Raw genomic sequence first — 22,770 nt, forward strand, 5'->3', positions numbered from 1 at the left:
ATGACTCCACATTATACACGTCAGCTACCACATCAAGTGAAATCACAGCCACACTTAACAAAATGCTGCAGTCAGTTTCAGAATGGGTGGCAATAAATATTTGAAGAAATAAAAGCATTGTATTTGTATTTTGGACAAATCATTTACTAAACCTCAACTAAATTGTGTTATGAATAATGTAGAAATTGAGCACGTTGAGGAAAAAAACTGCTTGGTGTAACCCTGGATTGTAAACTATAATGGTCAAAACATTTTGATGCAGTGGTAGTTAAGAAAAATATGCAAATATATCATTATTTATATTTTACTGTAAGTGAGAAATTGTCCTTTGTAGTGGTCATTAGGACAGAAATATGAACAAATGTAAATTACAGTCAATAGGTACAGTAGGGGAAAAACATGCAGTAGTTCCTGCACCCGGGTGTCCACGACAGAGGACATTTCTTGATATGCTCTTATTTCAAATGTCCATAAAATGTGCTTATTTTGATGGCAGCCATGTTATTTTGAACCAGGAAGGTAAAGTTGTCAAGGTCACACCCCCACACATGTGATATCCCTGAAAAAACTGAAATGTCCTCTCAAAGGGACAACAGGACATAACAGAGTGGCTTGTATGGCTTCAGAGATACAGACCAAGAACTGATGTCTACTAGAGAGGACAAAAATGAATTGCTGGGTCTCAGGAGGATAATAGAATCATTTGAAATTAGCTCAGACACCCATGCATATCTTCAGCTCAGACACCCATGCATACCCCACAAGAAGTCTCTTCACAGTCCCCAAGTCCAGAACAGACTATAGGAAATGCATAGTACTACATAGAGCCATGAGTACATGGAACTCTATTCCACATCAAGGAACTCATGCAAGCAGTAAAATCAGATATTTTTTAAATGATAAAACTACACCTTATGGAACAGCACAGACTATGAATAGACACATACACACAACCACACACACACAAGCATACACACGCATGCTAACAAACACATATGCTACACACACATGCTAACACATACACACGCATACACACACACATGCTAACACACACACACCCTACACACACGTACATATGGAGTTTTTCTATTGTAAATATGTTGCAGTAGAGTACTGTGTAACAATGTGCTATGAAATGTAGTGTTTTAATTGTATGTAATTTCCTTAATCTTGCTCGACCCCAGGAAGAGTAGCTGCTGCCTTCGTAGCAACTAATTATCCATAATAATCTCATCATTTAGACTAGCCTACTCACACAGACTACCCTCACTGTATCTGCGAACTGCTTGCTAGAGAACACGTGCCAAGACCAGAGTAGGAACATTTGCTATTTTACGCAACAGTGATTGTAACAAAACTATCATTAGAGTTGAAAATGCCATGGAAACACATGAAACTTTCCATTTTTATTCAGTACATGAAAACTTAAGCAAAAAAAGTACATTTGTGTGCACTACGTCATCACACACTGATATTTATCCGCAACAAGTCCATCATATTTTGTTTATAGAGATTTTAGAATATTCACATGAAAATCTGTCGCCAATGGGAAGCTAGCTAATGATATTGGCCAATTGACCAATCTCTCTCCATGTCCTTTCTCATGGCACAGAACTTTAGCCACTGCATTTGCTCTCTCAGAGGAGAATAGTAACAGGTATATTTTAGTAAATTATTTGCGCTCTCTACCTCTGGTGATGTTTATGGTCTTGGTCAGAAAAGTTGCATAGACTTATGGCTATTCATTACACAATGTGTCCTGTCATGAATGTATTTTGTGTGGGTGGTATGCAGCGTTCGGAGCAAGAACAGATCATTCCTTCCTCATGTATAGAGTCTACTTATAAATTAAGAAAAGTATGTTTGCTTCATTCAAAGTCTTTAACTTGACTGCCAGAGGACTGTGGATTACATTGCAAATATAGTTGATTGTTTTACTGATGTTACAGTAGTCTTTGTCGATAGCATATTGAAGTATTGATTGAAATAATGGTGATGTGGGGGTTCAAGAGGTTACATTCCAAGTTTTTACCTTTGGCCTTCTCGTGGTGGATTGGAGCTGTAATTCCTTGGGCATTACACGGTAATGCATATCCACTAATCCTGAGATGAAGCATGGGCTCAATAGCAACCTAATCCCTCTGTCCTATTACTGCGAACGATCCTAGAAGAGCTGGATAGGTGTAAGGACCATTGTCAAAATCTCACCTAGCCCACCAGAGAGCTATACACAGATCTGTGAGGAGGGGTCAACAGCAATTTAGGGAAAGGAGCTGAGATCAGTATAGAGCTGGGGGCCTGACTAAAACATTCGTGTTGAGTTCATTATCATGTGGTCAAAGAGCCATAAAACTTTCAACAAAGCTAATCAGTAAACCAACCATGAAACATTGTTGGTGGACTTAGCCGATACCCACAGAAGGATTTACAGGGTCTGGCAGGTTTGGATATAAGGGGGGTGGGGCGTTACTCAGCTTGATACCAATTACAGCATAGTAGAATGGACAACTTTAACCTCTCGTCAATCTGGAACCAAACCAACAACTTCCTGTCATATTAAGTGCATGTGTTAATCAACATTTTGGAGCCGTTTCTTGGCAAAGCCAAAGCATCACAACCCTCTGTACTTGAAAGAGGTGATGCAATGTAGTCCGTTCTGTGGAGTTAAATCAGTAAGAGACCTAAGAATTTATGGGTGAGTCAGCCCCTGCTCCGGGCAACAAGAGTTTACATCAGATCAATGCCTGAGGATAACAGTCATTGATCAACAACAGCCTCTTCAGTGTTGGAATTACCTTGAGGACCTTTACCTCTACCAATGTTCCATTGATTGTGACTGCTGGTTCACGTATTGAAATAAGTGAGGTAAGTAACATTTTGGGGATTTAAAAATAAGTCATACGTAATCACAAAAATGTTGTGTTTTTATCACAGAGGAAGTGTAAACGCGGAGAACTTTTACATTTATACCCCTCTACTTCGGCAAAGTTTAAGGAGAGAAATTATCAAGTAAAAATGCACCACTCTGTACACTGGTGCTTTTCTAGACGTCTATATTTATAGTTTTGCTTCGCTTTCATTTATTTTTGTGTATTCCTCTGTTCATATCTAGGTCTGCTAGTTCCCGGGAGATGTGTTTTTCCTCACTGAACCTTTTGGGAATGTGTCGCTTTTTCTAAACTCTCTGTTTGAGTAAGCATTGCAAGTCAGGAGACTTTTTGCTGCGTCACTACGGTAACCACAGGAGCTGTTTGAGCCTCTGTCTCCCTCATTAATAACTTGTGCTGTGGGTCCCTATTATGCAAGCTCTGAAACCTGAGAGCTGGTCACCTGTTCTGCTACCTGAGCTGGGGGCTCAGGGGAAGGGAGTGTCGGCTGGCTGCCCCATTAGAAAACTGGACAGGAGGAGATTAGGCCAGAGCAACTGCCTGAAGCTCCAGGGATCTCTAGTGGATGTGTTAGCCCACGTCCCCAGGTCTGAGCTGTGTGGTGAAAGTGGTGAAGCTGGAGAGGAGTTGTGGCTGCCGCTGGAGTGGTTCCATACTCACCCCTCTGGGAGTTCCATCCAAAATGAGGTGGAACTTTATTTTGATAGAACAGGAAGTGTCACCTTCAACCCTGAGGAGACAGACTTGACCTCACCTGAGGGCTACTCACATAGCTTTGACTGGTCAGATGACCCTGGCTCCAGACCCCAGTCTACAGTAAGCAGTGATCAGCTCTTTCCATCGGGTACCCTGGGTCACCTGGAGACCGTCAGGATCAGGTGCACCCCTGGGAGAGAATGGGTCAGAGTCTGCACTCTGTCCCCTGTTAGAAACGGGTGGCTGCCTTTACCAACAAGAGGAGTACTCTATGAGCTAACCGGCCTTCTCTACCAGGTAAGATATAACTGATCCAAATATTTATTTTTTATTTTATTTATTTAACCTTTATTTAACTAGGCAAGTCAGTTAGAAACAAATCCTTATTTACAATGACGGCCTACCGGGGAACAGTGGGTTAACTGCCTTGTTCAGGGGCAGAACGACAGATTTTTACCTTGCCAGCTCGGGGATTCAATCCAGCAACCTTTCAGTTACTGGCCCAATGCTCTAAGCACTTGGCTACCTGCCTTAACCAACTATATATTAAATCATGCAAAACAGTACAGTGGTAGATTTAGATGTATTGTTTCGTGTAAGAATTTTTACTTTCCCCTGGTTGAAAACAAAGTTGGTCATTGTCAGGAAAGGGCTTCTCTCCACGGCTAGTGAGTTAAGTGGAGTTTCTAATCTCTATAAATTTCTCAGAATCTGTTCTTGCCTCCTGGTGTGCGATTAAAATTGGATGTTGACAAAGACATCTTTAGCCACTGGAATGTTCTCCCTCTGTGAATCACTGCTAGAATGCTTATGGATCATCGCTCATGTGACCACATTCCTACCATCCTAGTCAAGGCAATTATCGCATGCTTGAGTTTGTCCCCATAATTGATGTAATACAAAGCCCTGTTTAAAAAAAATATATACTGTAGATTCATCTCTGCAGTGTATGATACCTTTCACTAAAATACTATATTTAAACCAAAATATTAGTTTGTTCAAATTTTTTTTGTTAAATAGCACTATTTTTCAGAGACAAATTGAACTTGGCATCGACTCCATCAGACGGAAGAGTTATGACAGCGGTGTGATACTCAAAGGTATGTTCTGTATGCCTCCTCTAGGAATAATTACATGGACTGCTGACTATCTTTGTTTTCTAACATTAGGTTGAGCTACAATAAGTCCGAGTGGAGATAAAATAGGTTATGATAGGGGATAGGAAAGAGGAGGAGAGGAACAAGTAAAAAGAAGGGAAGAAAAAAAAGCACAGCAGACCAAAGCACAAGACGACTCCACGACAAAAATCTATCAACTGATGCCAGTGGGTCACATCTTCATGAGCTGTGAACTATTTCTCCCATGGCTGTGATTCAGGTCCAGAGAGACATACAATGTCTTCTCTGCTCTCAGTGTTGACTGCTGATGTGTTTATTTGTATATACCCTGGGTACTACACAGTCTGTCTGCTCCCTAACCAGCTGTGAGCCCCCATGGCCTCACACTCTGTTCCCTTCACTGTCAGGCACAGAGAGGATGACTCAATCACTGCTTTCACACACCACAATCAACACAGTCACAAAGCCAATTCTTCATAGACCCTCTCTCTCTCTCTCTGTGTTCTAGAAAGTAAAGATGGACCCTTGCCCAAGAGAGAGAGAGGGGGGAGAGAACAGACACATTTGTAATCATAAACACCCCCCAGGAGCAAAGAAACACACACACACACACGCATACAAACAAATAAAGAAAGACACACACACACTTGTCTTGTTTATACTCAGGGCTATGTTTCACTGGCTCATATTATCGTGTCAATCTGGAGATGCACGGCAGCAAAGCCATGAGAAGTACACCTGCTGGTACTCCAATTCCCCTACCCTGCATGCTATATGCAAGATAAATAAAAGCAAAATCGAGGGAAAAACTATGCATGCATAATATTCCATTTCCATGTTATTGCTTACTTTCATAATCCTGTCCCAATTGATTTTCCTCTGAACTGGAACACGTGATGTAAACATAATTACTTTACAGTATCTTATTCTCAAAACAGCATAACATAGCCTATACAATTACTTCAATTTGCCTGCTCTCACTATGCCAGTATAGGGTAAGTGTTCCATGATTGCCAAAATGTGTTATAAACATTACACTCTCATTTCAATTTCAAAGTCTTGCTCACCGCAAGCCTCCAAAGAACATATGGGCAATATATTGATAGATCCATCTAATATATTTCCTGATTGAATTATGTAATGGACTGAGCAGGAAATAAAGAAAAGGTGACAACGGGATGAGTTATAACTTGGGGGCAATAAACAAATTCCGTTGCACATTGAGGTAGGCCATAAATCAATAAGCTGCAGTTGACTTACTTCATCCTCTTGTGTTTTAGAGTAAACACGTCTTGGGTAATGTGAGCGCCAGGTGAGGTGATGCGGAATAATTAGGCCATGTGTTATGACAGTTTTATCATGGCTGCGATGTGGTCATAGCCACGAGGCGAAGCCTCCAGTGTATTATTTCCTTGGACTCGAGTACAGTATTTCATACAATTAGTTGCCAGCATTAAAAAGCAAGATTCTATCTCAAACCATTCATTTTTCAACAAAATGTGACGCTACATTCACTAACACTGGTTGTCAAGTGCAATTTTGGGCGTTCTCTGGTCGTTAGTTCTATTCGACTGCCAGGTAAAGCAAAACTACCCAAGCGCAGGTTGACATTTTCATAACTTTGCAAGTTGCTATGGCAAACAAACATGGTTGAAGTTGAAAAGACAGGAAACTAGCTGCATTTAGTTTCTCTTTAACTGTTTTTTTTCTTTATAGGCACTGTGTATCCATAAAAATCATGCTGATTCGTGATTTAGACTGGCTGAGAAAAGCTGCCTGTCTGGCTCATGTTGATTGGTATGGGACACATTGGAGATCGAATTTAATAAAATATTGCAACAATGTTGCAAATGTCGATGATTATGTCTAGATATTTTATACAGTGGAGATCAAGTTTATAAATTGCATGGCTGGGCAGTGAATCTTAAAAATATATATATAACTAACCCAAGATAGACCACAGCCTGTCGTTTCCAATGGGAGAAAATTAGTTCTAGTGGGCAGAACTAGCAAGGAGGTGGGCAGAGCCAAGCACGAGTTGGCAAGAACATATTTGTGCATTCTAGCATGTACTTGCATATTTGCATTGGGGAACGCCTACACATGCAATAACTAAATTCGCCCTTCCACTCCTTCTAAACAACACCATTTAAAAAAACTTTGGAAAAGGGTAAAGTCTACAAAACTTAGTCCACTCTGTTTGTAACAAGATTTTAGTTTTGGTAACAGAAAACTGTATTGAGATCAAATGTTTCTTTGATGAGAAAATTTGCAGAATCTCGGCAATAATTAGTCTCTTCTATCACTGCGGGCCACTGGGTTTCCTTTCACCACCATATTTGGTAGTGAGTGGAAACACCACCCGGGTGCTACACATTTATACATCCGGTGAAATATCTGGTTCGTTGTTCTATCTGTGTAAGTAGTGGTGTATTGCTAGGTAACAACGTAAACAATGGCACTTTTTATGAATGTATTCGCCATGTGTATGTTGTGTAGTATATCACGGGCACGATAGGCTCTAATAATGGGAGATCAATAAGGCCCAAGCGGGTGTGGTATATGACCAATATACCATGGCTAAGGGCTGCTCTTAGGCACGACAAAGCGCACAGACGAGACAGTTGTGGGCCTATCGTCTGTCTGTCAGTCTGTCAGTCTCCTCTTCGCCAGGACTCTCGTCATCTGTCATTCATTGCAAAGTGGACAGAGAAAATAATAGTACGCTTCTTCTCTGAGACCTGTGTCAGTGAGGAAACGTGTAGGCTAAGTGCTTTGTGGACTTGCCTGTTATATTTTGTTTTAGATTTTTCCAATATCTGGAACAAGCAGTAGGCTGTAAAAAATTAATAAAGCATGTTTACCGCCATGTACATATTTCAGAAGGAAAATTAGGCGGCATTTGGTCCAAGTCCATGGGTTTTCGAAGTGGGAGGTTCCCCAGCCTACCAACATCTAATATCAATGAGGTAAAAGATAAAACCCTTTTACTATTCTAGCTGTGATATATTTGTTATCATATTACTGTGCTTGTCTTGTTATTGTTAGCTTTACAAAGTTATTTCTTCTGTACAAATTACTGCAACTTATAGCTAATAAGTACATGGCTATGTGTATCAGTTTTAAAAAGTATATGTTTGAACATGGTAATATCATCATCATCATCATCATCATCATCATCATATCATCATCATTACTATGTTTTAGTACAATTTATGATGCTGAATTAATACATGTCATAACATCCATTATGGCAGTGTATTCCTTGCTTTTCTAATTAGATTTATGTCATCTAGACAAGGAGGCTATTCACTAGCTCAGCAGTGGGTTTTAGTCCGGAGAAGAACTTTGCCATTCAAATCTATTCGATTAAGTTTGTAAGACATGCAGTCCTCAGACTTTGAGTCAACATGAGTGCAATTTTATGCAGGAACTTGTGGACATGTTATTGTGCTTGGACAAGCCATGGGATGTTTTCACTGCAAACAACAGCTGTTTTAACTGACAGTCCCGATCCATCCTGCAAATCAACTATTGTCAGAGAATGGACGTGAACTAACCACTAATATGACACATGTCTGATATGAAGTGAAAGTGTGACAATTGTTTTACCTTCTCATGTACACTTTACTTGTCTTAATTGGCCTGTCTTAAGCTGGATAGCCAGGCAATCCTGGAATGTCAATGTTAAATGTCATGGTTAATTTGTCGCTGACTGTTGGGCATCAGGTTACACATCACCATGGTAACAAAAGGAGATCTCAAAATGAGAGCAGGTAGCCGATAATAAGTAATCCCTAGAATATATCACGGGGAAAAGTATTGGATTTATTTCCCTCACTCTATTTCATATACCTGATAGATGCGTTGTATTTTTAGACTGACTATTTCAACACAGCTCTGATATTTTCCTCTGGGTTCCCTCTCCTTAGGCTTCCACCAAGGACATTACCCCCTCATGGAGCATGTGGAGAGGACAAGGGGAGAGGGCTTCCACATCACCCTCCCTTATGAGGCCGACACACTCTGGGGACTCCCAGAGAGGTGGACATGTACCCCACAGAGGGAGTCCAACCCTGCTGAGAATGGCCAGTGTCCCTAATGTCCTGGGCGGCCTACCAAAGGCGGGCTTCTCCTCCATCACCATCACATCCTGCAGGGTCTCCCAGTCAGGGGCCAACCGATCACATTATCCCCACCAACCGATCCTGCCTATCAGGTCATCCACATCCCTCAACCCAGTCATGACTCATGTCCTATCCTCAGCCATTCCAAAGCACTCTGAGGTGGTGACCAGACACAAGGCCACCATAGTAAAGGTGACAGAGTACAGACAGAGCTACTCTGCATGTGCCAAGGTCCAGATGAGAGGGCCAGGGATGAGGACTGCCTGGCCTGAACACAGGCACAGTTACAGTTACACAGGTGAGGACAGTCTCAAGGACAATGGAAGCACCTTCAGGCCTTTCTCACTCCAGCCCTCTTTCCGCTCCTGCGTCCAGCTTGAGGTACGTTGGAGGTCTGCGAACACAATTCTGTATCTGGACAAGTCACTGTCTATCTCCATAGGACAGCCAGAGGTCATAAAGCCAGTTATGCACATGTCCACCCTGTCTCTGTATGTTGGGGGCTCGTCCCACATTGGAACCTCTATGGATTACCCCAAAACACTTCAAGAACTCCGGAGATCTATGGGGGCATTAAGCTGCACCCATAGATGGGACAACTCAGAGACTGATGTGGGTTACAGCAGAGGCTCTTCATCAACCAAAGGGGGCTACGAGGTCCCCAAAATGGCAGATACTGATGGTATTAAGAATAGGACATCTGATTTAACTGCACACAATCTTACCTCAGGGTTATTCTCATCATCCAGAGGAACAGGCGACTCATACTCCCGGGCCAGTCAGCACAATGGAATTGCAGATGAGCTGTGCTGTCGTCGGCTGAGAAATTCCACACACAGACACCCTGCTTTTAATATCAGCCCAGGTATGAATTTCATCTCCCCACGTCAGGGCAAAACTCTAAAGTACCCATGCAAATCCAGCAGCATTCCTTTCAATGGCTCCCCATTTCCATAGCTGTGTGGATAAAATCACATTTCCAAGTCTTAACAGCGTACGCAATGCCATAGCGAGGAGGTCTTAGAGGGTGTAAAGTCTCATTTTTAACTCTTCTTACCTTTTGATTTATACCTCATACATTGTTAATAGGATATATTCCTTACAGACGCAGCGTGTATAGAAATGCACATTGGTGAAAAACCCACAAGTGCTACATTCTCACATAATGGAACACTGTGCTTATGTGAAGGAAAAACTCATGCTTCTATTTTAATTTCATCCCTCTCTTACTTCCAACACATCCTTTGCATACATTATCTACCCTCTCAACCCAGTAAGCGTGGCGGTGTTAGGCTTTCACGGGTGTGACACCGGATGAAGCTCTCCCATGAAAAGAATGAGTATATTGTTTTAAACGATCTCACTCCCCAGGCTGGTTGTGGAGGCTAGCTTATGGCTCAGAAAACAGACGTGAATGTCCTGTCTGCTTGGTGCTGCCTGAAATCAAATTAGGCCAGCAGTCAGCTTTGAGAAGCAGTGCACAATACCTATGGTCCCCTCTGGTATTGAACTGAAGAATGGCATTGTGGAGTTCACAGCACCTGAGTGGCATTGTATCCTTAGTTTTGTCCATTGCGGATTTATTGGAGAGGTTTTTTTGTAATTAGATGTAATTTGCCAAGGTTCTAGCTCTTGTTTCGAATGTACTGCGTTTTCCCTGGGGAGCATTGTAGGGTATCTATTTTGAGTGGCATTGCAGAGTTCACAGCGTCTGTGTGGTATTGTGCCCTTATGTTGTCCTTTGTGAATTTATTGGAGAGGTTTGTTTGTACAAGTGACTACCTCTTTTTCAAAGGGACTACTCTGTGCCTTGAGGGGCATTGCAGGGTAGCCATAAGAACCTAGAATGCTTACAATCTACAGTATGTCCAAGGGAACGTGTTTTGGAAGTCTCTGTAGGCACTACAGAGTATACATCATGTATGAGCAGAGCAGTGCAGCGTATATCATTTGATCAGTACGCAGCAGTTACACTCACACCAGGGAGGTAAAGCTTGGCTCATTGCGGCAGTGAATGTAGTACTGCAAGCATATATACCACACATACCTGCTCTGGTTGGCCTCCTAGTGGACTCATCTACTGGCCCAGATCACAGAGTGATTGATTCTGGGTACAGTGCAAGTGTAGATAAACATAAATACACACATTAAATACACATTAAGATACAAAACACAGTCAATTAAAACATTATATCCTGGCATGACTTCCACTGGAACGCAAAGAGTTTGATGCATCTGGTGGACATAAGGCTTTATACAGGCTACAAAGTTTTATAGGCCATGATTTAATATAATCATCCATTTAGTCACATGCGTTTTGGATCGTGCATCAAGGACCGGAACTAACAGTTTTTTCCTCAACAAAAAATATTGATGCAAGGGGGGCTCAAACCCACAGTTAAAGTGCACTATTAATTTAGAATCAACCACTTCAGCAGAGTGTTCCAACTCGAAGTGATTTTTTAAAATTAGATGTTTTATTTCACCTTTAATTAACCAGGTAGGCCAGTTGAGGACAAGTTCTCATTTACAACTGCGACCTGGCCAAGATAAAGCAAAGCAGTGCGACACAAACAACAACACAGAGTTACACATGGGATAAACAAACGTACAGTCAATAACACAATAGAAAATCTGTATACAGTGTGTGCAAATGAAGTAAGGCAATAAATAGGCCATAGTGGCGAAGTAATTACAATTTAGCGATTAACACTGGAGTGCTAGATGTGCATATGAGGATGTGCAAGTATAAATACTGGTGTGCAAAAGAGCAGAAAAAACTAAAAAACAAATATGGGGATGAGGTAGGTAGTTGGTTGGATGGACTATTTACAGATGGGCTGTGTACAGCTGCAGCGATCAGTAAGCTGCTCTGACAGCCGTTGCTTGAAGTTAGTGAGGGAGATATACAGTAAGTCTCCAACTTCAGTGATTTTTGTAATTCGTCCCAGTCATTTTCAGCAGAGAACTGGAAGGAAAGGTGGCCAAAGAGGTGTTGGCTTTGGGGATGACCAGTGAAATATACCTGCTGGAGCGCGTGCTACGGGTGGGTGTTGCTATGGTGACCAGTGAGCTGAGATAAGGCGGAGCTTTACCTAGCAAAGTCTTATAGATGACCTGGAGCCAGTGGATTTGGCAACGAATATGTAGCGAGGACCAGCCAACGAGAGCATACAGGTCACAATGGTGGATAGTATATGGGGCTTTGGTGACAAAACGGATGGCACTGTGATAGACTGCATCCAATTTGCTGAGTAGAGTGTTGGAGGCTATTTTGAAAATGACATCGCCGAAGTCCAGGATCGGCAGGATAGTCCGTTTTACGAGAGTATGTTTGGGAGCATGAGTGAAGGAGGCTTTGTTGCGAAGTAGGAAGCCGATTCTAGATTTAACTTTGGAATGGAAATGCTTAATGTGAGTCTGGAAGGAGAGTTTGCAGTCTAGACAGACACCTAGATATTTATAGTTGTCCACATATTCTAAGTCAGAACTGTCCAGAGTAGTGACGCTAGGCAGGCGGGCGGGTGCGGGCAGCTATCAGTTGAAGAGCATGCATTTAGTTTTACCAGCGTTTAAGAGCAGTTGGAGGCCACGGAAGGAGTGTTGTATGGCATTGAAGCTTGTTTGGAGGTTTGTTAACACAGTGTCCAAAGAAGGGCCAGATGTACACAGAATTGTGTCGTCTGCGTAGAGGTAGATCAAAGAGTCACCCGCAGCAAGAGCGACATCATTGATATATACAGAGAAAAGAGTCGGCCCGAGAATTGAACCCTGTGGCACCCTCATAGAGACTGCCAGAGGTCCGGACAACAGGCCCTCCGATTTGACACACTGAACTCTATCTGAGAAGTAGTTAGTGAACCAGACGAAGCAGTCATTAGAGAAACCAAGGCTGTTGAGTCTGCTGATAAGAATACGGTGATTGACAGAGTCGAAAGCCTTGGCCAGGTCGATGAAGACGGCTGCACAGTACTGTTTTTTTATCGATGGTTGTTATGATATCGTTTAGGACCTTGAGCGTGGCTGAGGTGCACCCGTGACCAGGAGACCGGATTGCATAGCGGAGAAGGTACAGTGTGATTCGAGATGGTCGATGATCTGTTTGTTCACTTGGCTTTCAAAGACTTTAGAAAGGCAGGGCCGGTTGATAGGGATAGCCTTCATGACTGCTATTTGAAAATGTTGTCTAATGTTAGTAGAAGCTAGTACCCTAGTCATTGATGCATCGGTGCAATATTGGCACTCAACATTTTGCTACAGACCAATGAAACAAAAGTAGTCCTTGAATTTGTAGGTTTAAAATATCCCTCTAGTGGCCAGGGTTGACCTATTTTAAGAAATGCCATTGGTTGGTGGATATAAAGTCTAAGATCTAGGCTGTTTTTTGCGCCAGGATATAATCAGTGCCACCTGTTGAGGTTAGCATAGGGCAAACGTGTGCCATGTCATCTCATGGGACCAGCTACAATTTCACGTTCTGTCACGTGCAAGTAAATCGACGATTTTCATTGGCCAATACACTTTTTGTGCTGGAGAACCTGTTGGTTGCTTATTTTCGCAAGTACGGACCAAATGTATTGAAGCTGGAGTAATTTACCGGTGTTATACTCCGCTTGCTGCATTGCTTGCTATACCGATGACAGCGTTGAAATAGTCTGACTTGGTACATAGATTTCTTGTTTGTTGGCGCCAGAGCATTTGATGGTGTGTTATTCCTATGATAAATGATTGTGTCTGATATTAAATGGGTCTGTTTTTAAAGGAGGTGGAGGAGCGGGGTTAGAGAGTGCAGGATAGATGCACTGTCATCATGGTTTACATTATTCATGCAGTATGCACGTGTCTTTTTCTCTGCTTTACTCACTGAGTCGTGGAGAGTAGGGGTCAGTTAGAGGGCTCAACAATTTTCCCTCTTCTCCAGGGCCCAGTGTTTCCAAAGTTATCTATCGGATTTTGGCTATCGGAAAGGATTAAATGCATTCATTCTATTTCAATAAATGTCATCCTATCTGATAGGAGTAATCCTCACTCAGCCCTCATGTTCATTTTACCTTTGTTAGATGGAATGTAAAAATACAAAGCCACATTTTAAAAAGGGCCGAATGGTTTCTCTGCAAATGATTCTGAATGCACATATTAAGTAAGATCTAGGTTATCTGAAAACCTCTTTGTTTCTCATTGATGTCTGACAACGCAGTACAGTCCCAGTATTGTAATAAACTCTGTGTATATGAGATGCACTCTTTTTACCATCCATGCAACATGTAACCAACAATGTTTGATGAAGAGTTAACTGCATATGCACTGGAATATACAGGCAACTACCAAAAGAAAGGAAACACCTAAATAAAGTGTCTTAATAGGGTGTTGGGCCTCCATGAGCCAGAACAGGTTCAATGCACCTTGGCATAGATTCTACAAGTGACTGGAACTCTATTGGAGGGATGAAACTCCATTCTTCCACAATAAATTCCATAATTTGGTGTTTTGTTGATGGTAGTGAAAAATGCTGTCTCAGGTGCCGCTCCAGAATCTCCCATAAGTGTTCAATTGGGTTGAGATCTGGTGACTGAGACACACACACTGTTAAAGCCCCCTCTGCTCCTTTGAGGCCGCTATACCACTCTTCCAAAGTCACTGAGATTTCTTCATCTACAATACAATTTCATTGTCCGTAGTTACAGCGAACAACAGAAATGTGTCTTCTGCACTCTTAATTTCACACACACATACTTTCCTTTAGGAGTGTAGCACTTAACACCGTTTCCTTGAATGCAACTCATGTCGCACATGTGCACACGCACACGCACAAGCACACCCTCACGTACACGCACACCCTCACGTACACGCACACACACACACACACACACACACACACACACACACACACACACACACACACACACACACACACACACACACACACACACACACACACACACACACACACACACACACAGCGCTACTGGAGACAATGTTGTGGAGTTAAGAGCCTTGCTCAAGGGCTCAATGGTAGGGGATTGTTATTAGGATATGAACACAGCAGCCCTCCAGTTAGCAGATCAATATCCCCCTGTTTATCCAGCTCCCTACCTGGGATTCATACAGGCGACTTTTCGGATATAGGTCGAATTCCTCAGCCGCTGTGCTACCTACAACCCATAGCCATAGTAGGCAAAATAATGGGCAACTAGGCATTTCTATACATAACCCTGAGCATGATGGGATGTTTTAATTTCCAAAAGATATTATCTGGTACTTTTGTATACTTTTTAGCCAGTATTTCTGAAAGTAGCGCTCCCTAACCAAAATGGTCCCCGAAAATGTTGTACTACGTCACCAATATGCAGATATGTGCACCACGTTATTGCTCTCTCTCTCTCGCTCTGCTGTGTGTGCATTTTGCTAGCTGTCACTCAAATGGTGAGGGGCTGAAGCTCATTGGCTGAAACGTGAATTGGCTCACGTGGGGGTAAATCTTGGGACAATGGTGCCACAAAATTTCCAGAAAATAGTTGTTTTCAAAATAGGGATTTCATGTCTAATTGAGGTAAGACAGTAATTCTGACAAATCCAGCCCAAAGGTTAAAAAGAATACTAACTAGTTGCCAAAGTACTGGAGCATGTCTTTACTTAACTCAGGAACCACAACTTTGTGGAAACACCTGCTTTTAATACACTTTGTATCCCTCATTTACTCAAGTGCTTCCTTAATTTTGGCAGTTACCTGTACAGCATGTGTTCTGTTTTCTGTCTCTGCCAATCAAAGTAGATACTAGAACATGGGGAAGACAGTCACTACGTAAGGAGAGTGATGAAAGACAAGGACACTCCAGAGAAGATCTGCATGTTGCTGAAGATTTCTGTCCACACCAAGCAGACACCTGCCAATCACAACTGACAGTTGATCCTCAGGATATCAAATCCAGAGCCTTCAGTCTCAAAGTATGTGTGGATCAACATCACTCTATCACTCTATCTTCTGAAATAATTTTCCTGTATGTATCATTATATTATATACTGTAATATCATATGGTATGATTACTGTGTGAAAATTCTTTATCTGAAATTTGAAAAGATATCGGCATCTATAGAGAGAGGACTTTGGTTGTGTTGCTAGCACTGCAAACGACTAGTAAAGAGTCATCTGTGAGTGAAGGACTTTCTTTCAAAAGGAATGTTTATTCTACTTTATTGAAGAATAGCTCCTTCACATTCTTTCGCGAGACCTTAACCATTTTATCTAAACTGGTGCCAGTCAAAGTTAAAATGATTTTATTTTCCCTGCACTCTTAGATAAAAAATGTGCTCTCTGGAACCTTAAAGGGTTCTTCGGCTGTCGCCATATGAGAACCCTTTGAATAATCATTTTTGGTTACAGGTTGAACTCTTTTGGTTCCATGTCTACAGAGGGTTCTACATGGAACCCCAAAAAGTTATCCTATGGGGACAGCCGGAGAACCTCTTTTGGAACCCTTTTTGAAGAATACAACTCCAATGTGAAACACCTTTATGAGGGGGTTGCAAAGGAAAAAGGGTTTGCAAAGAATTTGACTTGTAAGACCATTTACCTATATCCATTGGTACAGAGGACTATGTGGAGTTGATTACCATATTACCTCACATCTATCCATTACAATCTGCAAGGGGAGTCATCAAGGGTAGAGGCATCTTTTCAGAATAACAGAATAGAATCGAGGCTTCTTTTTTTTTTACCAAGATGAGTGTGCCAGTGCTGACTAGCAGTAACTAAACAAGCAGATTATACTTTCCTCCCTCCCTGCTCCCTCTCTCCTCCCCAGGAGGCCCTGGAGATGTTCCGGCCAGACTTCATCAGCCGCTCCCAGGGCAGAATGAGGAGTCTGGAGCAGAGGGCCAGGCGGAGGAAGGCCCTGCAGTGTGCAGACCTAGACCAGGTGCAGGGTCTCTGGGAGGAGAAAAGCAGGCATAGGAGGAACTGCACCAAGCCCCACCCGCTCAGTGGTACGGTGATGGAACATGTCTGACATACAGTACGAGTAGGAACACACTGTTTAGTGATTTCTCAATCCTATTCCAGGGGAACAGCTTTGCTCTCTGCTGGTCGTTATTAAGTACTGCAGCTCTGTTGAAGCGCAGTCTTGTTTACGTCCAACTCCACAACTAAAAGGGTTATTATCGGTGAATTACATGGATTTACCATCTTTATTCACTATTATGTTTTTTTGAAAGTTGCTACAGCACTAATGATACACACTTTTTTCAAGGAAAGAACGCCACATACTACAGAATGTTAGACATTTCCTTTCCCAGTATGACAGTACTTTACAATACAGTATAGACCAGTCTCTCCAAAACCCTAGTACTATGACAGTGATGTAATAGTCCATAGCGTCACCTTAACTCTCGACGCTCGCTCCCACTCCTGCTTAGCCTTCTATGAAGGTAATAATGCAAGCTAAATATAGACCCTCAGACTCACATCTTAATTATGCAGTGCTGACTGTTGGTCTCAGTGATGAGCTGACAAGAGTCTGTCAAGCCCCTCGGATCTCAGAAGGACAGGAGTAATGAAGCCTAGTAAGGAAAGTGGAAAGTGTGTGTGTGTGTGTTTTCCTGACAGATGCTTGTGTGTTTCCCAGATAACCTTTTCAAACCCAGAGAGAGGACCATATCAGGGAAGGAGATGCAGCTACGCTCCAGACGGTAGGTTTACAGACAGAGCTGTACTGTGACGTGTCAGTCTCTTGCCTACCTCTGTTTCACACACACACACACTGGCATGCACACATGCAAAACACACTGTGGATGTCAGACAGCCGAACGTCTGTCTTGATTGGAGATATGAACTACCGTCTGTATCCCGTTATCATGATTTTCTTTACTCCCTGTCTTATCTGAGAAGGCACACCTGATCAGAGGATAGGTTCCCATTGTCATGTTTTTAATCTGACTGGGTCGATCTGGGAACAAATTGACTATTTATGTGAGTGAAAAAGGAGCCAGTGTGATGTTGGTTTTATCAGTGGATCCAGGTTTGGCCTTTGTGGGTTTGTGCAGATAAAGCTTCCTTTCTATGTGGACGATTTTCTGGGAATAGCTGAGTCGCCCCTGGCCTGCTAATTCTAGAATATTCCCCTTCACAAGCTTAACCTACCATGTCTAACCATCCCTTTTTACTTAGGATTTACAACAAGCTCCCTGAGGTCACTAAGAAGAAGGAGGAGGAGAAAAGGAGAGTGGTATCGCAGACCAACAGATTGCGGGCAGAGCTTTTTAAAAAGGTACGTTTAGTTGGTGCTGAGACTTTGTGATAAAATATTCACCACATAGTTGTGTACACCAAAGCCATGTCTGAAAATTCCAATACAGAACAACTGCATTGCTAACTAAAGTGTTGAAGACTGCGTTATGAGTGCATAGGGAGGCATTAAATGTGCTTGTAAAACTTGTAGTGTTTGAGGTTTAAAAAGGTTTCTGAAGTTTGTAATTTCCACTTTGAAATTTCAGACTTGATTTTCCCCCAAAAATAGTAATAATTCATAGTGGGGCATTCAATGTGCTTAATTTAACACACTGAAGGTTAAAAAGGTCATACGATAAGAACAAGGTATGCAACATTGCAATACATTTCGAAGTCCTATTTAAAATAATAATCTTTCACTGGATATGCCATTTGAAAACAAGACAAATGCATTTCAGCATGTCCCTTTCACAATCTATGCCCAGCAGAGGCCGCTGTTTGACTTCTTAATAGAATTTCCTTCCTACTGTAATTTGTCATCGAAATGTCTTCACAATCAATATCTGTGCACTGGTGTTATGTATTCATCTATTCATGTTTCACTGTTGCTTCAGTGAAATGAGTTTGAATCCAGGTATTGTTGAGAAGACACATGTCATTTGTGATTTTTAAAGTTCCTGAATGTCAGCTCTCTGGACACTCAAGAACACGTTGGGTCCTTGGATTAGCACAGATCTAGTGTGTAGGGGCCCTTTTAACAAGCCAATGTGCCCTTGATTATTGGAGGGCAAGTTGTCATAAACTCATATAAACGATCAAACATATTCTGGTTCACCCATACCCTTCATTCAAATTCCCATTACACCAAAACCAGCACAGACATTGATGGCCTCGATATCAGTCAGGTGTACAGTGTAACAAGTAGAATGAGGAGACATTTCCAATTTACTCTGAGATAATTAAGATCCCCTCATATGTCTGGGGTTTCCTTTAGTTGGATACCTAAGGTGGTTTGAAGGTGACTGGGTTGTCTCATTCAGTGTCACTCAATCTGAATTAAATGCCTGGTAGCACCCAGTAAAGAGTCAGACCTCTTACAAATCCCACTCGATAACATGCCAAGGGGTGCAAAGTTCGAGCTCTTCACTCAGGAGTGTCAAGTGGTGTACATGGTGGTATCTGTATGTCTGTGCATGAGTGTTTGTTACGCATACAGAGAATAATCCTGCAGCAACAGAAAATGTAGATGATAAAAAATTACAATTTTGTCGAGGTTGATACCTTTTTCGTAAGGGAAAATCAAGTCTGACATTTTAAAGTGGAAATTACAAACTTCAGAAGCCTTTTTAAACCTCAAACACTATAAATTGTACATTTCCTGCAATGGGTTGATCAAATTCAGATCCTATATATCTGTATACACGTTTGTAGAAAGAGAATCCGTCTATTAGGTGTGTTTTTGTATTTGTCACATGCGCCGAACACAACAGGTGTAGACTTCACCGCGAAATGTTTACTTACGAGCCCTTTCCCAACAATGCAGAGTTAAAAAATAAGAAAAATGTGCTAAATAAAAAGGCAATAGTAACACAATAAAATAACAATAACGAGGCTATATACAATAAGTACCAGTACCGAATGTGCAGGGGTACAAGATAGTTGAGGTGAGGTTGGGGTAAAAGTGACTAGGCAATAATGATAGATAATAAACAGAGTAGTGTGTGTGTGTGTGTGTGTGTGTGTGTGTGTGTGTGTGTGTGTGTGTGTGTGTGTGTGTGTGTGTGTGTGTGTGTGTGTGTGTGTGTGTGTGTGTGCGTGCGTGCGTGCGTGCGTGCGTGCGTGCGTGCGTGTGTGTGTGTGTGTGTGTGTGTGTGTGTGTGTGTGTGTGTGTGTGTGTGTGTGTGTGTGTGTGTGTGTGTGTGTAAGTGTACAATCTGTGAGTGTATGAGTAGGGTCCAGTGAATGTGCATAGAGCCAGTGCAAGAGAGTCCGTGCAAAAAGAAAGGGGAGTCAATGCAAATAGGTAGCCATTTGATCAACTGTTCATGGCTTGCGGGTAGAAGCTGTTCAGGAGGCTTGTGGTCCCAGACCTGGCGCTCCGGTACCGCTTGCCGTGCGGTAGCAGAAAGAACAGTCTATGACTTGGTTGGCTGGAGTCTTCGACCATTTTTAGGGCCTTTCTCCGCCTGAAGCTCTCGACCCACTCCACTACAGCCATGTCACATGGGCTGAACCAGAAGTATACGGAAGAGAGCTTTTGTTTTAGCAATGTTTTGCCCACTTGTCTGCAATGTTGACGCCACATTTCAGATCAGCAGAATACTGGTTTAGGAGCAAAAATGTTGATCAATTCAGTTGTCAATTCAGAAAGTTTATTGAAATTGCAATGGAAAATCCTCATGGAAAACAATGAGCAATTTTCAATTCATTAGGAGAATTTCGTTTGACTTCCGGAAGAGTATGTTTGCAAAGCTTAGGACATATTGTAGAAAGGCAGCCTTATATGGCTAAAGTGAGATTGCTTCAGTATAAGAGGAGAGTTATAGCATTGTAGGCTGTTTAGCCAGATAGCAAGTCATCGTTATTCCCCCAATGAGACTTGGCTATCCACCTCAGGGGACAGACAGTTGATGGAAGTGAAAGCCAATTTAAAAGGAGGAATCTTTTCCATTTGAAAAACAGCTGATTTCAGAAGATTGAAATAAAGTCTAGCCAAGGATTTGTGTATTTGCCCGTCTTTGATTTCTAAATGATTTGTTTGTTGTTTTGCAGAAACTTCTGGAGCAGATCCTGCAGGGATGAATATTGACAAACTCGAGATGTTCCCTACTAAACCTTCAACTCACATACTTCACTCACCATCCTCCTAGGATTCATGACCTTACACTCACTTAATATGCAATGTCAGTCATCGTTGCCATACCGACAGTATACCTTGATTTTACATGGAATAATGAGAGTACTTCCAAGAAAACATTCACACTGCTCTTGTTCGTATCACTCTTTTATTCAAGCTTACATGTGTCAGCCTCTTGGCCTTCGTCAGAGCTTATTCGTATGTACATTAATTCCATAGCATTTAAAAGAATATCCAAGCTCCTGACAGGATCACTGACACTGTACACACCTGAGAGCGGAATGAACTGGAATGATTATGTTGCACTCTCCATACTGACCAACATTTATTAACTGTATAATTGTAATGGAATTGATAGAGTTGAATCATACTGTTGTGTATCGAGCTACATTATAAGTGACAGTCTGAAGGCTAGGACCATGAGGTTTTGTGGAAACCTGCCATTGATAAGGTTCTGTAAATATGACATAAACTGCCTACTCTCTCCAGTCCTCATACCTTGTAAACATCCACCTCAATTGACATAACTGACATTTTCAACCAAAGCAAAATGTTATTTTTCTATAAGAAATGTTTTATATTCAGTCAGCTAGAGACCAATCTACACTGCTGCAGGGTTAGTCATAGCCACGTTTTTGAAAAGATATGACATTCTCAGTAGGAAAATTGTTGGAAGACAAATGTAGGCCTTTAAGGCGTTGGTTGTTGTAAGAGCAATGGCATGATTAGGTTTAACAGTTATGGTAAGATGGAATGATTCTCTGCCTTACAGAAAATGTCTATGTTTTGGCTTTCTATCAATGAATGATTTAATGCTCCTGTAGGTATGTTGACATTGTTCTCTCAATTATAGTAAAGCTGTCTTTCGAAATAAATGTTTTGTTTAACATAATACTTATTCTATTTCAGAGTTTAAAATGTGTTGGGTTGGAACATTGGTGCAAAGAGAAAAAAAGAGAAAATCACCTTGACTTGTCATTTATCTGTGTCTGAGATGTGTAGAGCTGAGAGAGAGTGTCAGTCGTCACTGACTTCATGTCAGCTTTGGGGCTTGTGGAGCCTCCCATCCGGAACACTGAAATGCCCAGCTAATGGAACTCAGGAGACAGGGAGCATCTGTGAAAGAGCCCTTTGTCGTGGAGGTCCTTGATAGCTACATAAGACAGAAGGTTACTTATGAAAGGTGCGCAGTTGGTCTGGTTGGTCCGGGTGGATGGTTGGATGTATATCACAAATTACAAGCAACTCAAAGGTTGCGTATTCGGCCCACATCACGGACAACTTTAGATTTTAAATCATTAGAAACTTTGAAAACTGCTTTTTACGACTTACTACTTTGTAGCTACATTGCAACTACTTAGCATGTTAGCCAACCCTTCCCCTAACCCTAACCTTAACCATTTAACCTAACTGGACCCACAAATTTATACATACCATACCAAACATACCATTTCTCTGTTAAGTCTACCCCAGGTCCAGCTTGCGAAGCCCAGGATTACATGTGAAACAAGAGACAGACAGCTAAACAAAATCTAGTCTGACCATCTTCATGCTGTATGGTCCGACCTTCAGCGGCGTTGGAAGAAAGCGGATGTTTCTGGTTTTCAGGGATACAGTAGTTTCAACCTAACCTCTGTTTCCCCTGAAAAACAGAAGTTGGGACACCCCACAGGCGTCTTTCTACGCCTCCTACGCTAGGTTAGGGGCCCTTACAATAGAGAGAATTGTGGCATTATGCAACCATATTAGACACAGGCAGAACAGAACATTGAAACTATTCATGTACAGTCCATAGAGCGTCTAAATGCCCCTTTAGGCTAAACGGGATCTTTTAACAATACCCACAAACCACTGTATTGAT

At 41.9% G+C, this 22,770-nt stretch overlaps 1 protein-coding gene across 2 annotated transcripts; it reads left to right on the top strand.

Moving 5' to 3' along the window:
* Positions 1-2,466: 2,466 nt before the first annotated feature.
* On the top strand, positions 2,467-21,803 carry LOC109889969 (uncharacterized). 2 transcript variants are annotated; one of them, XM_020481844.2, is made up of 10 exons: positions 2,467-2,865; positions 3,113-3,881; positions 4,618-4,684; positions 7,586-7,671; positions 8,635-9,694; positions 15,602-15,774; positions 16,632-16,812; positions 17,451-17,514; positions 17,993-18,092; positions 20,825-21,803. In XM_020481844.2, exons 2-10 carry the CDS (start codon positions 3,300-3,302, stop codon positions 20,852-20,854), a joined length of 2,343 nt encoding a protein of 780 aa, XP_020337433.1. In that variant the 5' UTR covers positions 2,467-2,865; positions 3,113-3,299; the 3' UTR covers positions 20,855-21,803. The 2 variants fall into 2 exon arrangements, with proteins under 2 accessions (XP_020337433.1, XP_020337432.1); XM_020481843.2 differs by having other exon boundaries at positions 2,468-2,865; positions 15,599-15,774.
* The last annotated feature ends 967 nt before the right edge of the window (positions 21,804-22,770 follow it).

This window comes from Oncorhynchus kisutch, linkage group LG4 (assembly GCF_002021735.2).
Source record: "Oncorhynchus kisutch isolate 150728-3 linkage group LG4, Okis_V2, whole genome shotgun sequence".
In the NCBI taxonomy this organism is placed as follows: Eukaryota; Metazoa; Chordata; class Actinopteri; order Salmoniformes; family Salmonidae; genus Oncorhynchus; species Oncorhynchus kisutch.

Excerpts from the sequence above, each read along its gene's own strand:
- LOC109889969 (XM_020481843.2), top strand. The coding sequence starts at position 3,300 with ATGCAAGCTCTGAAACCTGAGAGCTGGTCACCTGTTCTGCTACCTGAG. Across the intron at positions 4,685-7,585 it reads CAGCGGTGTGATACTCAAAG|AAGGAAAATTAGGCGGCATT; the intron begins GTATGTTCTGTA and ends TACATATTTCAG. Across the intron at positions 18,093-20,824 it reads GGGCAGAGCTTTTTAAAAAG|AAACTTCTGGAGCAGATCCT; the intron begins GTACGTTTAGTT and ends GTTGTTTTGCAG.